Here is a 12,900-nt window from a genome sequence, read left to right on the forward strand (position 1 = left end):
CCTAGAAACAATGACCTAGAAATAAAATACTTTATGCTTGTTATTTTCAAATAAAGTTTACAAGTATGTTATTCTTTTTCTGATCTGTTGTTGCTGATGCCCAACAGATGGTGAAGGAGGACTAGAAGATGAAAATAGGTCTGTCTCTGGGTTCCTTCATTTTGACACGACTACAAAAGGTAAAGTCTTTTGAATTCATGATAAATTTATAGGTATATATTAAATTGCTTAAAATTTCTAGAAACAATTATTATGCCCATGTCCTTAAATTCTTAACTGGTATAGAAAAGCTGTATAAAGGATTGTCATCCAAAATATGTTATAAATAGGACGATAGGATGGGAAAAAAGTATTTTTGCAAATGGATGTAATTAAAATAAAATTAAGTTTTATTTAACTTTCTAGATTCCATTTTCTAGACTGATGTCCTTTTTGAACTTAGCACTCACTAGCTTTGATTTGAGTTTGCTCTTCTCCTCAGTGTCCCAAGTAAACTTGAACTACTTTTTATTATTTCCAGTACGTCGAAAAATTTTAAGTATTCTTGACTCGATTGACTTCAGTCAGGAGATTCCTGAGCCTTTGCAATTGGATTTCTTTGATCGGGTCCAGATTGAACAAGTTATAGCAAACTGTGAACACAAGAATTTACGGGGACAGACAGTCTGCAATGTCAAGGTGAGGATGACTTTCAAGTGTGTGCAGACTGAATAATCAGACAAAAATACAATCATGCAGTTGTTTTCTGATAGAGATACTGTTTTATTGGACTGGTTTTTAGTTTTCAAATAGCTGGGAAATCAAACTGAATAGAGCACACTACCTTTACCTGTTTAAAAAGTTTCTCATCACCTTTCTCTTAGTAGTAGTCGTGCTGTCCAGTTATAACTATGGAGTGTGTGGTTTTTTAATATATACTTTAAAAACTTTATTTAAAATGTTAATGGATTTATAGTATGTTTATATTCATCTGTCACAAATTGCATTTTTTGAATATAGGTCTAAAGTTGAGGTATAGACCTATAATGTAGCTATAGAGGATTAAACAAATAAGCTAATTTATCAGTTAAATTCTTATTTTATAATAGTTAGGCAGCATGCATTGTTATTATTTTATAAATTTTATCATCATTATCTTTCTCATCCCTGCCCCCTGCTATGGAGTGGTTTTAACTCTTTAACTTTCTGCCAGGTAAATGGTATTGACCTCACTAGTAGGAGGATAACCAGGGCAGGCTCTTTGGTGCCACTCTCAAATGTGAGGGGTACCTGATGTTTCTGACTGGAGACCGGACGGTGCCACGGTTAGATTGTATAAGGGTGTCTGCGAGTTTCCCCCCTAGGGAAGCTTATAGGAATTGCTAGGGGTTACTGTTCTACCAGTGTCTGAAACAGTCTTATTTTTCTCTCTTTACCTCCTTCCATAGCTTCTTCATAGAGTTCTCGTAGCTGAAGTAAATGCCCTTCAGGGTATGGCAGCCATAGGACAGAGACCTCTGCTAATGGAGGTAAGCCTATTGAGTCTGTTGGCTTTAAACTTTTAACTTCTTAAATTGACAGTTAGAAGACAACCCAATAAATGGACTTGTAGTTCATCAATTAGTAAATTACTTAAAATTTTAACTTTAATGGAATATTTCCTTTTTTTACTTTATAACTTTTATGAACTGAACTGAAGCTAATGTCTGGATGCCAGAGTAAGTAACATTTTTTCTGGTAGGCCAGTTAAGGATTTGCAACTCGTTCGTGTTGTTTATTAGACCACTTGCTCCCTATCAGTGAGGGAGGAGAGAGTCATTTGTTGTCACAAGTGGGGATTTGTGGGTAAGAGGTCAGATGGGAAGAACCACATACATGGAAACAGTTGGCTAGGCAAAAGCAAGAAATAAGAAATAAAAGACCTGACAAGGAAACATGCCACTGAACTTGGGTTTTAGGTGACTCTAGTGCTCCAGATTTAGTTTAAGTAGATAGTTGCAAGGAGAAAGAAGATGAGGTTATAAAAAAGCTGATTTCCACCTCTACCACCTCTGCTCCCTGCCTTACACACACACAGCCGCGTACACACACACAGCCATATATATTGTTTTTCATAGCACTGGCCACCAATATAACATGGAAAATTGTCTGCTGACTGGCATACATGTAGAAAGTTTGCAAAATATTCTATAAATGTTTTCAGATTACCTGACTGTAAGAAAATAGGAACCTGTTGGTAAAAGATTGTATTTGCCATGTGTTAACCTTGTAATTCAATTTCTCTGGCTTTAGGAAATCAGCACCATACTTCAGTATGTGGTAGCAAGAAACAAGTTGTTGCAGTGTCTTCATGCAAAACGGCATGTGCTAGAGTCATGGAGGCAGCTGGTCGAAATTATACTGACAGCTTGTCCCCAGGACCTCATTCAGACAGAGGACCGACAACTGATCATTCGTGATATTTTACAAGATGTGCATGATAAGGTGACATACTTCCTAAATTACTTCAGTCTGTTGAACAAATGTTTATATACATACTAGAGGCCCGATGCATGAAATATGTGCAAGAGCAGGCCTTCCTTCCCCCGGCTGCCAGCATTGGCTTCCCTCTGGCACTCGGGACCCGGGCTTGCTTCCCTCTGGCTGCCAGCAGGCACCCAGGACCCGGGCTTCCCTTGCAGGCCTGGCTTCATCCGGAAGAATGTCTGGTCTAATTAGCGTATTATGCTTTTATTATTATAGATAGTTTGCCAAGCTCCTTTTTTTAAGTTTTAGATTAGGATTAGGTAGAATTGCGCAATACTAATGTTAAGACTTTCTTTGAGAAAGGTATTAATTCTGTCTAGTAGTTGCTCTGAACCACAGTGTGTATCAGAATTATCTAGGGCCGTAGTCGGCAAACTGGGGCTGGAGAGCCACATGCGGCTCTTTGGCCCCTTGAGTGTGGCTCTTCCTAAGCCTTAGGAGTACCCTAATTAAGTTAATAACAATGTACCTACCTATATAGTTTAAGTTTAAATTTCAATCGTTGTACTGTTGATATTTGGCTCTGTTGACTAATGAGTTTGCCGACCACTGATCTAGGGAGTTTTTAAAAAATCCATATGGACAAATTTTACACCAGATCTACTGAATAGGACACTAGTGGTGAGGCCATTTATGTGATTTACCATTAAAAACCTCCCAGGGAATTCTAAAGGGAATCCCTTCTGGTTAAAAGCATGTGTTTCTTTCTGTTTATTAGCTTTTATTTTCCTGGAACAGTGTAATGCTATTCTTATATTCTTATGGTAGTTGAAAAGCTAAGCATATATAAAATATATAATGACTGTAGCTGAAAGCAGGGTCCTCACTCTGATTTGTCTTTCTACTTTAAGATACTGGATGATGAGGCAGCACAGGAGTTAATGCCAGTGGTAGCAGGTGCTGTGTTCACCCTGACCGCCCACCTAAGCCAAGCCGTGCGCACGGAGCAGAAGCAGCCATTAGCCTCGGGACTCGGAGAAGCCCATTACGCTTTTATGCTTGATAGCTCTTTCACCTCCCCTCCAGCACAGAACCCAGTGGTGGATTTCACTTCTGTTGGAGATTCTTCACTTCACATCATTTTGAAGAAACTGTTAGACTTCATTTTGAAGACAGGTTTTTTTCATCGAAATTTTCTATAAATTATAGCTTTTGTATTTGTTTTAACTTGAGTTTGAAAAAAGGTTTTTATTTTACTGTGTCTCCCTAGGTGGTGGGTTCCAGCGAGTGAGGACACACTTGTATGGCTCTCTGCTTTATTACCTACAGATTGCACAGAGACCTGATGAACCGGACACCTTAGAAGCAGGTAGAATTAGATAGATCTCCAATCTATTCTGTTTTAGGATTTGTTAAATTTTTAAAAATCACTTTTCCATCTTTTGTCTAAGCAAAGCTGTAATAAGTCTGTATGGGATCATTTGAAGGCTTACTCTAAAATAGAGAAGAATGGTTTGTTTTCTAAAATTCTGAAGGTAGGCTGTGAAAACAAACCCTCGAACACAACCCTAGCTTTTGTTTTAACTCGCTGTCCTGCCCCCGGTTCACTGAACAGCGTGCTGTGGTGTGTGCACCCTCTTTCCTCTTTTGTTGTGCAGCCCACTGCACATATAGGTGAGCCTTTTAAAATGGCGCTGTTTTTCCAAAGCATGGAAGTAACATTATTTTACAATTTGCTTTATTCATAGGTATTTGAATTATTTCTAATTTTACTATGAAAAACGTTGCTTCAAATAGTCTTTTACATGCTTATGTATTTTTCAAGAAGAATAATTAATGGTGGAATTTCATGACAAGAGTGCACATTTTTCTTTTGCTAGATTCTCTTTTTTTTTTTTTAAATATTTTTTTAAAAAATATATTTTATTGATTTTTTTTTTTACAGAGAGGAAGGGATAGAGAGATAGAGAGTTAGAAACATCGATGAGAGAGAAACATCGACCAGCCGCCTCCTGCACACCCCACACTGGGGATGTGCCCGCAACCCAGGTACATGCCCTTGACCGGAATCGAACCTGGGACCCCTCAGTCCGCAGGCTGACGCTCTATCCACTGAGCCAAACTGGTTTCGGCTTGCTAGATTCTCTTGAATAGCCCTCTACCATTTACATGCTCACCTATAGCATATACGTCTTTTTGTACTAATGTGAGGTTTTTCATGGACAAATTGCAAGAAGTAGAATTTCTTGTTTAGAAGATATGCATATTTAAAATATTGATAAATGTTGCTTTCTAAAATGTAGTGTTTTTAATTAATAGTAATAAGCTGATTCTTTGGTCTCTAGATATGAAAAATATTTTGACAGTTCAACAGACCAGTCAGTGTATAGTACTTACTCTATGCCAGAGTTATTCTGCTATTTAGGAACTTATTATAAGCACCTTTGGATAATGGGCTCCTTGTGCCCTTCTAAGAATCCTTAGGAGTGTTTGTCATTTTGTACATACATTCTTTTTTTTTTTTTTAAAAATACATTTTCATTGATTGTTTTTAGAGAGAGAGCAAAGGGGAAAGAGAGAGAGAGAGAGACATTGACATTTATGTGAGAAACATCAGTCCGATCTCTTGCCGCCTGTAGGGGATCCAACCCTGATTAGGAATCCAACCCACAACCTGGGTATGTGCCCTGACCGGAAATACAACCAGTGACCTTTTGGTGAATGGAACAACATTCAACCAACTGAGCCACACCGGCCAGGGATCTGTACATAGATTCTTAAAAACCACTCTGTGGCCCTAGCTGGTTTGGCTCTGTGGATAGAGCATCAGCCTGCAGACCAAAGGGTCCTGGGTTCGATTCCGGTCAAGGGCACATGCCTGGGTTGCGGGCTCGATCCGCAGTAGGGGGCGTGCAGGAAGCAGCCAATGGATGATTCTCTCTCATCATTGATGTTTCTATCTCTCGCTTCCTTTCTGAAATCAATAAAAATATTAACAACAAACAAAAAACCCTACTCTGTGTATAAGACCCAGATTATCTCATATTATTCTTTACTGGTTATATATTTTTATGTACTATCTTTCTTAGAAGGTAATCATAGCCAAATGATGTATTTATAGAAATGTCCTACCCACTTAAATAATGCACACAAATACTTTTAAGGTCATTAATAATAAAAGAATAGTTCCAAGAAGCTTTTTAAACAGGAACTTTTTTTAAGTGAGAGATAGGAATGGGGATCCCACTCCCCTACCCCCCAACAAAACTCCCCCATTTTCCTCCTCTTTTAACATTGTATTTAGTTGAATTGGCAAAATCAACACTTAACCGCTAGGTGGAGCTCTACATCATGATTTTGATAAATTATTATCAAGTTGTAGTACAGCAGTGTGACCTGAAAGAAAATTTTTTGTTTGTAATTTTCAAATGATCAGTGTTTAGAATAATTTCATCACTTAGTTTTTTCTTAGCCATAATTACTGGTTATTTTTTATTTTAAGTAGCAAAGTACCTTTTCTCCCTAGGTAGTAGTGTTTTTAAGTTTTAAATTAGAAACATTAAATTTAGTAAGTATTTATTGAGCACATACTTTTATGCCAGACACTGTACCTACTTTCTGTTTTGTTTTAAAACAACAACTGAATTTTAATACTTGCATACTTATTTTCCATACCACTTTTACTGTGCTTTTAATGTAACCATATATTGGGCAGCCATTTACCTTGTTTTGTGTAAAAGGGATCTGACTTACAGAGACGAAATAACTTGCTTATCTGGCAGATATGAGAATCAGAATTCAGTTTTAAGTTTTCTCCATTTGTTTCTCTTGAATGTTTTTTCTCTTGACCTTAACACCTCACACCATCATATTTTTGTCTTTTAATTTTTCCTTATTGTAGTTTAACAGATAATACCTACCAGCATGTTGTGCATGAAGTGTAATGATTCAGTGATCAAATTGGAGTGTTTTAACTTTTTCTATTGTAACTCTTTTAGCCAAAAAAACCATGTGGGAAAGGTTGACAGCCCCTGAAGACGTGTTTAGTAAATTACAGAGAGAAAACATAGCCATCATTGAGAGCTACGGTGCTGCCCTCATGGAAGTGGTCTGTCGAGATGCCTGTGACGGTCATGAGATTGGAAGGGTATAGTAGCTCCTGTTTAGTATTATAATTGAATACATATTTTTACTTGTTAATGAATAAACTGATTCAACATTTTAAATGTATGTTATATATTGAGAATTATTTTCTACAGTGTATTAGTGAATTTGCTTACTTGCTATAATTTGGAATTTCTATTTTGTTTCATGATATGTTTTGTTTAATTCTGTTTAGAATCTCAATTAGTTCAGAATTTTCCCTCAGATTCATCTTTTTACTGATTTTGAGGTTGGCCTGACATGAGTAGAAACAATAGAGATGGTGCAGACAACTTTCTGCTAGTGGAAAATTATGTAGTATATGAATCATGTTAAAAACCATGGGAGACAGGATTTTAAGAAGTGCGTAAAATATAGACTGTAGTAAATTCTCAGTTATATTTTAAAAAATGGTTGTGTTCTTATGCATAGGAAAAAGATGAGGAGGCGATAGACCAAAATGGATTAACTGAATTTATCAAACTATGTATTTTCTGTATACTTTTCTATAATGAGTGTAAAATTTTACGTTAGGGGAAAAAAGCTATTTAAAAAAAATCTTTGCTCTAACAAGTAATGTTTAGATTATGCTGAAATATATTAAATGCCATTATTTTAATGTATTAGGTTTTGTTTCAGAAAAAAACTTTATCCTGAAAATTTTCCTTTTATTAATCAATCGAGATTTGGATATATAGCTTTCAATTTCTCAAAAAAAAAGAGAAAGTTTTATTGCAAGCAATGATCCTCCTTGTAAGAAAGGTTCTGAATATTTCCAGATGAAGGCTGTTTCTATCTTCAAATTTGGTAGCCTCCTCCATGTCTTGCATTTCGATTTATCTTCAGATGCTGGCGCTGGCTCTGCTTGATCGGATCGTCTCGGTGGACAAGCAGCAGCAGTGGCTTCTGTACCTGTCCAACAGTGGCTATTTGAAGGTGCTTGTGGACAGCTTGGTGGAAGATGACCATACTTTGCAGAGCTTACTCACACCACAACCGCCACTTTTAAAAGCTCTTTATACTTATGAATCCAAAATGGTAAGGCTTTATATTCATTTGAAGTTAGATTGCCGTTCATTTCCCCTTGGGGGGATAGATGTAGTCAAAAACATTAATGTAGAATAGTATACTACGTATTTGGAATATTTCTATCATGTAATCCAGAATCATTCTAAGGCGTTTTAAATTTGGTGACATATGCTAGAAATGTATCTCCTAAGCATGCCAAAGTTGATTTGAAATGTTCCTGAGAGGGTTAGTTGGATAATGGGACTGCTGCCTACTCACATTGCTGGTGGTGGCGAATGATGTGCCACTCAGTGCTGTGAGGAGGGCAGGCAGCCAAGTTGTCCTTCCAGGGCAAGATTCTGGCACAGCAGTTGCCTCCTGAACATTCATTCCAATGTAGATGTGCTGGTTCTGCTTTAGACGCAGGATTCTCTGTGCAGTCTATAATTCATCATTTCCTTTACTCCAAATCGTTTTTCTCTGTTTCTGACTGCTTAAAAATATTACAGGGTCACAATAATAGAAGCACTAAAGTCTTAGGTTTTTTATTAACTTTTTCTTACTCCTCTGTTCATTTATTCAAGTATTTATTAAATATACATATTGTATGCCAGGCGTGGCACTAGCTACGTGAGGATACAGCTGTGAGCAGAGTAAACGATCTTCCCTCCCTGAGCCACGTGATGATAACAGAAAGTACTGTTTAGTTGGATACTTAATTCATGTAAAACATGGCATGTGGCACTTTGGATATGCTATGCCATTCAATCCTCAGAAAATCCTATGACAAAGGTGGTGTAATGTGTCCTTTCATAGCCCAGTGATGATTCAAGATCAGAAATGTGCCGGAAGAGTCTTCTATTTATCTGAAGTGCTTGATATTATTATTATGCTTGATATTATTCTGCAGTGATGGTTTTCCTTTGGTGATTTCTCAGGCGTTTCTCACAAGAGTGGCTAAGATACAGCAGGGTGCTTTAGAACTGCTGAGGTCGGGGGTGATTGTGAGGCTGGCACAATGCCAAGTCTATGACATGCGCCCAGAAATGGACTCGCAGGGGTAAGTGTCCATATAGATTGTTTTGTTAAGTTCCCTGTGAAGAATTATTAAGGGGAAAAAGAGATTCCAACATAATTTTGCCCCTGGTTTATAATTCTGTCTGAGCAGTACTCTTTTATCTGAATGATTTTTTGGGGGGGAGGGGGTTGGGGTGGAGTATACATACTTGCCACCTTACTAATAAATGGAAATTGCTAATAAGGGTAAAAGTGTGTAGGGACCTAAAACTTTCTATTTTAGAGCAGAATATAAGAGGGAAATGGGAGAGTATTTTGTTAGTAAATGTTTTTCTTCCCAACTTTGTTTTGTGTAGTTGAAATACATGTTTTCTGTGATGGTGGTCCTTGAAAGTATCATTGTGAAATTACAGTTCATTGTGGATTTCCTATTCCTGAGACTAGAATAGCAGTTCATATTTTTCTCATTTTTAACATTTTACTAACTGCTTGCTAATTTGAAAGCAAAAGGTCACGTTATTTTAAGTTTCAGACTTCTTAGCAAATATCCCAGTTCGGTTTGAATACGGATTTTGTTTTTCCTTTTTTTGTCTATATGGCTGAAACATTGTTAGGCAAATAGCCTGCCCTCCTAGTGGCAAATAACACTTAGTTCAGTTTTAATATTTTTTTTTTCTAAAGATCCATTGGCAAATTGAATATTTGATTTTTTCAGGACTAACGATAGAACTATTTTACCTCCAAAAAAATTGGTTAATGTTGCTTTTTAAAATTATACACACGAGAGTTACTATTTTCACCTTACACAAAAAGGATTGAGTTAGTTACGTTTCTCAGATCATGGCACTTGTCTATGCAAAGCCTTTCTCTCATTTTATTTCCTTTATTTTCATATTCTCTGTCTATTCCCTTCTCGTCAGCAGGGAACCATTTTCTTTTGTCTAAAACTTTAAATGTAAACATTTATAATAGATAATAATTTTACTACTACAATGATCTGAGACTTAATCTTTAAAAGTCAAATGATTTTTACAACCTCATTTTAACTTAAAATTTTAAAAAAATATAGAATAGACGACAAATGCAGATTCATTTTTGGCTTTGGGTACAGGAGAGGGAAATTTGGGGAAAGACTTGTTTTTATTTGTTTCTTACTCATAGTCTCTATGGCCCAAGGGAACATTTCGAGTAGAATAAACATATTGAGGAAATTTCAAGCATTGCCTTTTCAAACTATGCAGATTTTTCTTACTAAGGATTTTCAAAATTCAAATAACTTCGGTGGTGGTTGCCATGGAGATAGATGGTCAGGGACGTTTGAGTGTACCTTAACCCCTGCACTGTTGCTCTCTCCTTGTTCGGTGGAAATGAATGAAGCATGTTTGGCATGAGGGACCCCCCAGTGTTCATCCCGACTCCTGTGGACCGGTACCGTCAGATTCTCCTTCCAGCTCTCCGCTTGTGCCAGGTCATCCTCACGTCTAGCATGGCCCAGCACCTGCAGGCAGCAGGGCAGGTAAGGGGAACCTTAATGTAGAAATTGTCTCATGCCAAATCCTCATGTTAAAAATGCAGAAACCCTAGGATAGAAAGCATGAGTGAATTGACTGTAATGGTCTTGTTTGTGGACCACCTGGGTATTGAAAACAGGGCCCTGTACTTTACTCTGAACTTCATTGGCCTGTTTTTATACTTTGTTTGAATGAAACACCACAGCTAATTAATAGAATGGTGAGATGGAAAGCAAGAGATTTAAATTTGTTCTTCAGTAAAGGAAACTGTTATTGTGATAGGAATAAGCTGGCTTCTAAAAAGTAATTTAACCAGATATTTATTGAGAGGAGGCTATACACCATGTTAGGCCTTGCAGTAAATACAAAATATAGAACGATACACCACATTTAGTTGTGATATTTAGAGAATGAAGTAATTTAAATAAGTGAATTTTCAACCTACCTGGTTTGGCTCAGTGGATAGAGTGTTGGCCTGCAAACTGAAGGGTCCTGGGTTCGATTCTGGTCAAGGGCACATCTCATCATTGATGTTTCTAGCTCTCTCTCCCTCCTCCTTTCTCCCTGAAATCAATAAAAAAAAAATATTTTTTTAAAAAAGTGAATTTTCAAACTCATAAAAATTTTTTTGAATACCAGAAATTAGTTTTATTTTCATTGCTTCTCAGTGAAACCTACAAAAAATAGGTATATATATTATTTCTTTAAACTAATAATAATGTAATATGTAATTTAGCCTTTCACTGATTAATTAGGCTTGTCATTATGTATCTACAGTCTTATTGTATTGCTCTATTTCTGTGATACTTTCAGGAACTATGTCCTAATAATTTATGGTAATTTTGTCTGCTTTTCCTGCCATCAATTCAGGCTTATCTCATCAAGATAGAATGCCACTGTTTCTAAGATGCCACCTTAATTTGTCCTGAATTATTCTAAGTGATATTCTACCCTTTCATACTGGGCCTTTTGAGTCAATTCTTTAATACTCAAACACTTCCCTTGTCTTCTACAGTATTATGATTAAGACTTTTTGGTAGAAGTTGGCCATAGTGATATAAGATATCGGTCCTCTGATACCAGTCTTACTGACTATAGCAGAATCTCCTAAGGAGCATCTTTAAAAAATAGAGATTACCGAGCTCCATGTCCAGTGATTATGGGCTAAGATCAGGAATCTGAATTGGAAAAATGAAAGGGGACACAGTTCCCGAGTGACACATGTTCGGCTTATTTGGGCATCATCTCTGTGAAAGCATTTATGATCAAGTTGAGGACACCTTGTATGTGAAAATAGAGTTCTTTATGCTGGTACACTGTAAATTCCAGGTGGAAAGGCAGAGTCTGAAGGTCAGGGTTTTGATCTCATTTTACCCTGTCCAAAGGAGAACTAAACAAAAGCTTTTATGTGATTCTCCCCATGTCACATTAGCAGACTTTCATGGAGCCACTTCAGTAACTCATTTTAATACCCACTGATTTAAAACTCATGTTCTAATTCCATTTGGACAAAAATAAAAGAAATAAAATAGGGTTCAAACCATAGTTTTCATACACTACTTCTAAGTTATATTCTTCTACAGTAGCCTCCAAATTTATTGATTGATTTTTAGAGAGAGAGAGACATTGATTTGTTTTTCCACTTATTTATTCACTCATTGGTTGACTCCTTGTATGTGCCCTGACTCGGGAGGTTTGAACCCACAACCTTGGCATATCGGAAAGATGCTCTAACCAACTGAGCTACCTGGCCAGGGCTAAATATATTAATTTTTAAACTTTGAAATAATCCCTTAGCTTTCTTAAGAATTTTAGGTGTTTGCTTCTTCAAGAAATAAACTATGTAAGTGCAAAAGACAATTGCTTGTTTAACCCCTTGAGTGCCGGGGAGCGCGATAGCACTCCTCCTGTCTTTCGCCAAAAGTGCCGGGAGCGCTATCAAAGCTTAGAAATGGGGTCCAGTTCTAAGTCTGCTTTTATTAGTGATGATGATATTGCTAAATGTAGTAAAGGTTTCCTTAAGCTTTTGAATATGTAACTTCATTTACTTGCGATTCATAATTTTTTTCCTAAACTGCTGTAAAATCAGCAAAAATGCCTTGGCAGTTTTAGCATAGTTCCTAGGATATTGGTTGGCACTCAAAGGGTTAATGTTCTTCATTACATTGACTAACTTGTTTCAGTTTTACAAGAAAGATGAGTTATACAGTGGGGCCTTGACTTACCTGTGTCCCGACTAACGAGTTTTTCGAGATACGAGCTGTCTCTGGGCCGATTTTTTGCTTTGAGTTGCGAGCTAAAATTCGGGTTACGAGCCAGCTTCAGATACCCCACCGCTAGTTGGCGCAGCGAACGTCACAGTGAACTCCACAACATCAGCCCAGCATTCAATTCATTGTAATGGTGAAAATTGATTTGACATACGAGTAATTTGAGTTACGAGCTCCGTCACGGAACGAATTAAACTCGTAAGTCAGGGCCCCACTGTGCATTTATAATTTTCTATTCTTTCACTTCTTTTTTTATTTTTTATTTTTTTAAATATATTTTTATTGATTTCAGAGAGGAAGGGAGAGGGAGAGAGAAATAGAAATATCAATGATGAGAGAGTATCATTGATTGGCTGCCTCCTGCACGCCCCCTACTAGGGATCAAGCCCACAACCTGGTCATGTGCTCTTGACTGGAATCGAACCTGGCACCCTTCAGTCCACGCTCTATCCACTGAGCCAAACCAGCTAGGACTATTCTTTCACTTCTGTGTCCTCATTTCTCCT

The 12,900-nt window shown here is 37.1% G+C and overlaps 1 protein-coding gene across 1 annotated transcript in view; it reads left to right on the forward strand.

Moving 5' to 3' along the window:
- NUP205 (nucleoporin 205) overlaps nucleotides 1–12,900 on the forward strand; it is an 82,556-nt gene that overhangs the window by 52,201 nt on the left and 17,455 nt on the right. The window contains exons 25-34 of the mRNA XM_070423964.1: nucleotides 108–179; nucleotides 521–678; nucleotides 1,428–1,508; nucleotides 2,272–2,463; nucleotides 3,357–3,621; nucleotides 3,716–3,814; nucleotides 6,444–6,592; nucleotides 7,435–7,626; nucleotides 8,535–8,656; nucleotides 9,991–10,129. Coding sequence (XP_070280065.1) covers nucleotides 108–179; nucleotides 521–678; nucleotides 1,428–1,508; nucleotides 2,272–2,463; nucleotides 3,357–3,621; nucleotides 3,716–3,814; nucleotides 6,444–6,592; nucleotides 7,435–7,626; nucleotides 8,535–8,656; nucleotides 9,991–10,129 — 1,469 coding nt within the window. The remainder of the gene's footprint in view (nucleotides 1–107; nucleotides 180–520; nucleotides 679–1,427; nucleotides 1,509–2,271; nucleotides 2,464–3,356; nucleotides 3,622–3,715; nucleotides 3,815–6,443; nucleotides 6,593–7,434; nucleotides 7,627–8,534; nucleotides 8,657–9,990; nucleotides 10,130–12,900) is intronic.

Source organism: Myotis yumanensis, unplaced genomic scaffold (genome assembly GCF_028538775.1).
Source record: "Myotis yumanensis isolate MYYU_CA2020_CCGP unplaced genomic scaffold, mMyoYum1.0.hap1 SCAF_9, whole genome shotgun sequence".
Taxonomy (NCBI): Eukaryota; Metazoa; Chordata; class Mammalia; order Chiroptera; family Vespertilionidae; genus Myotis; species Myotis yumanensis.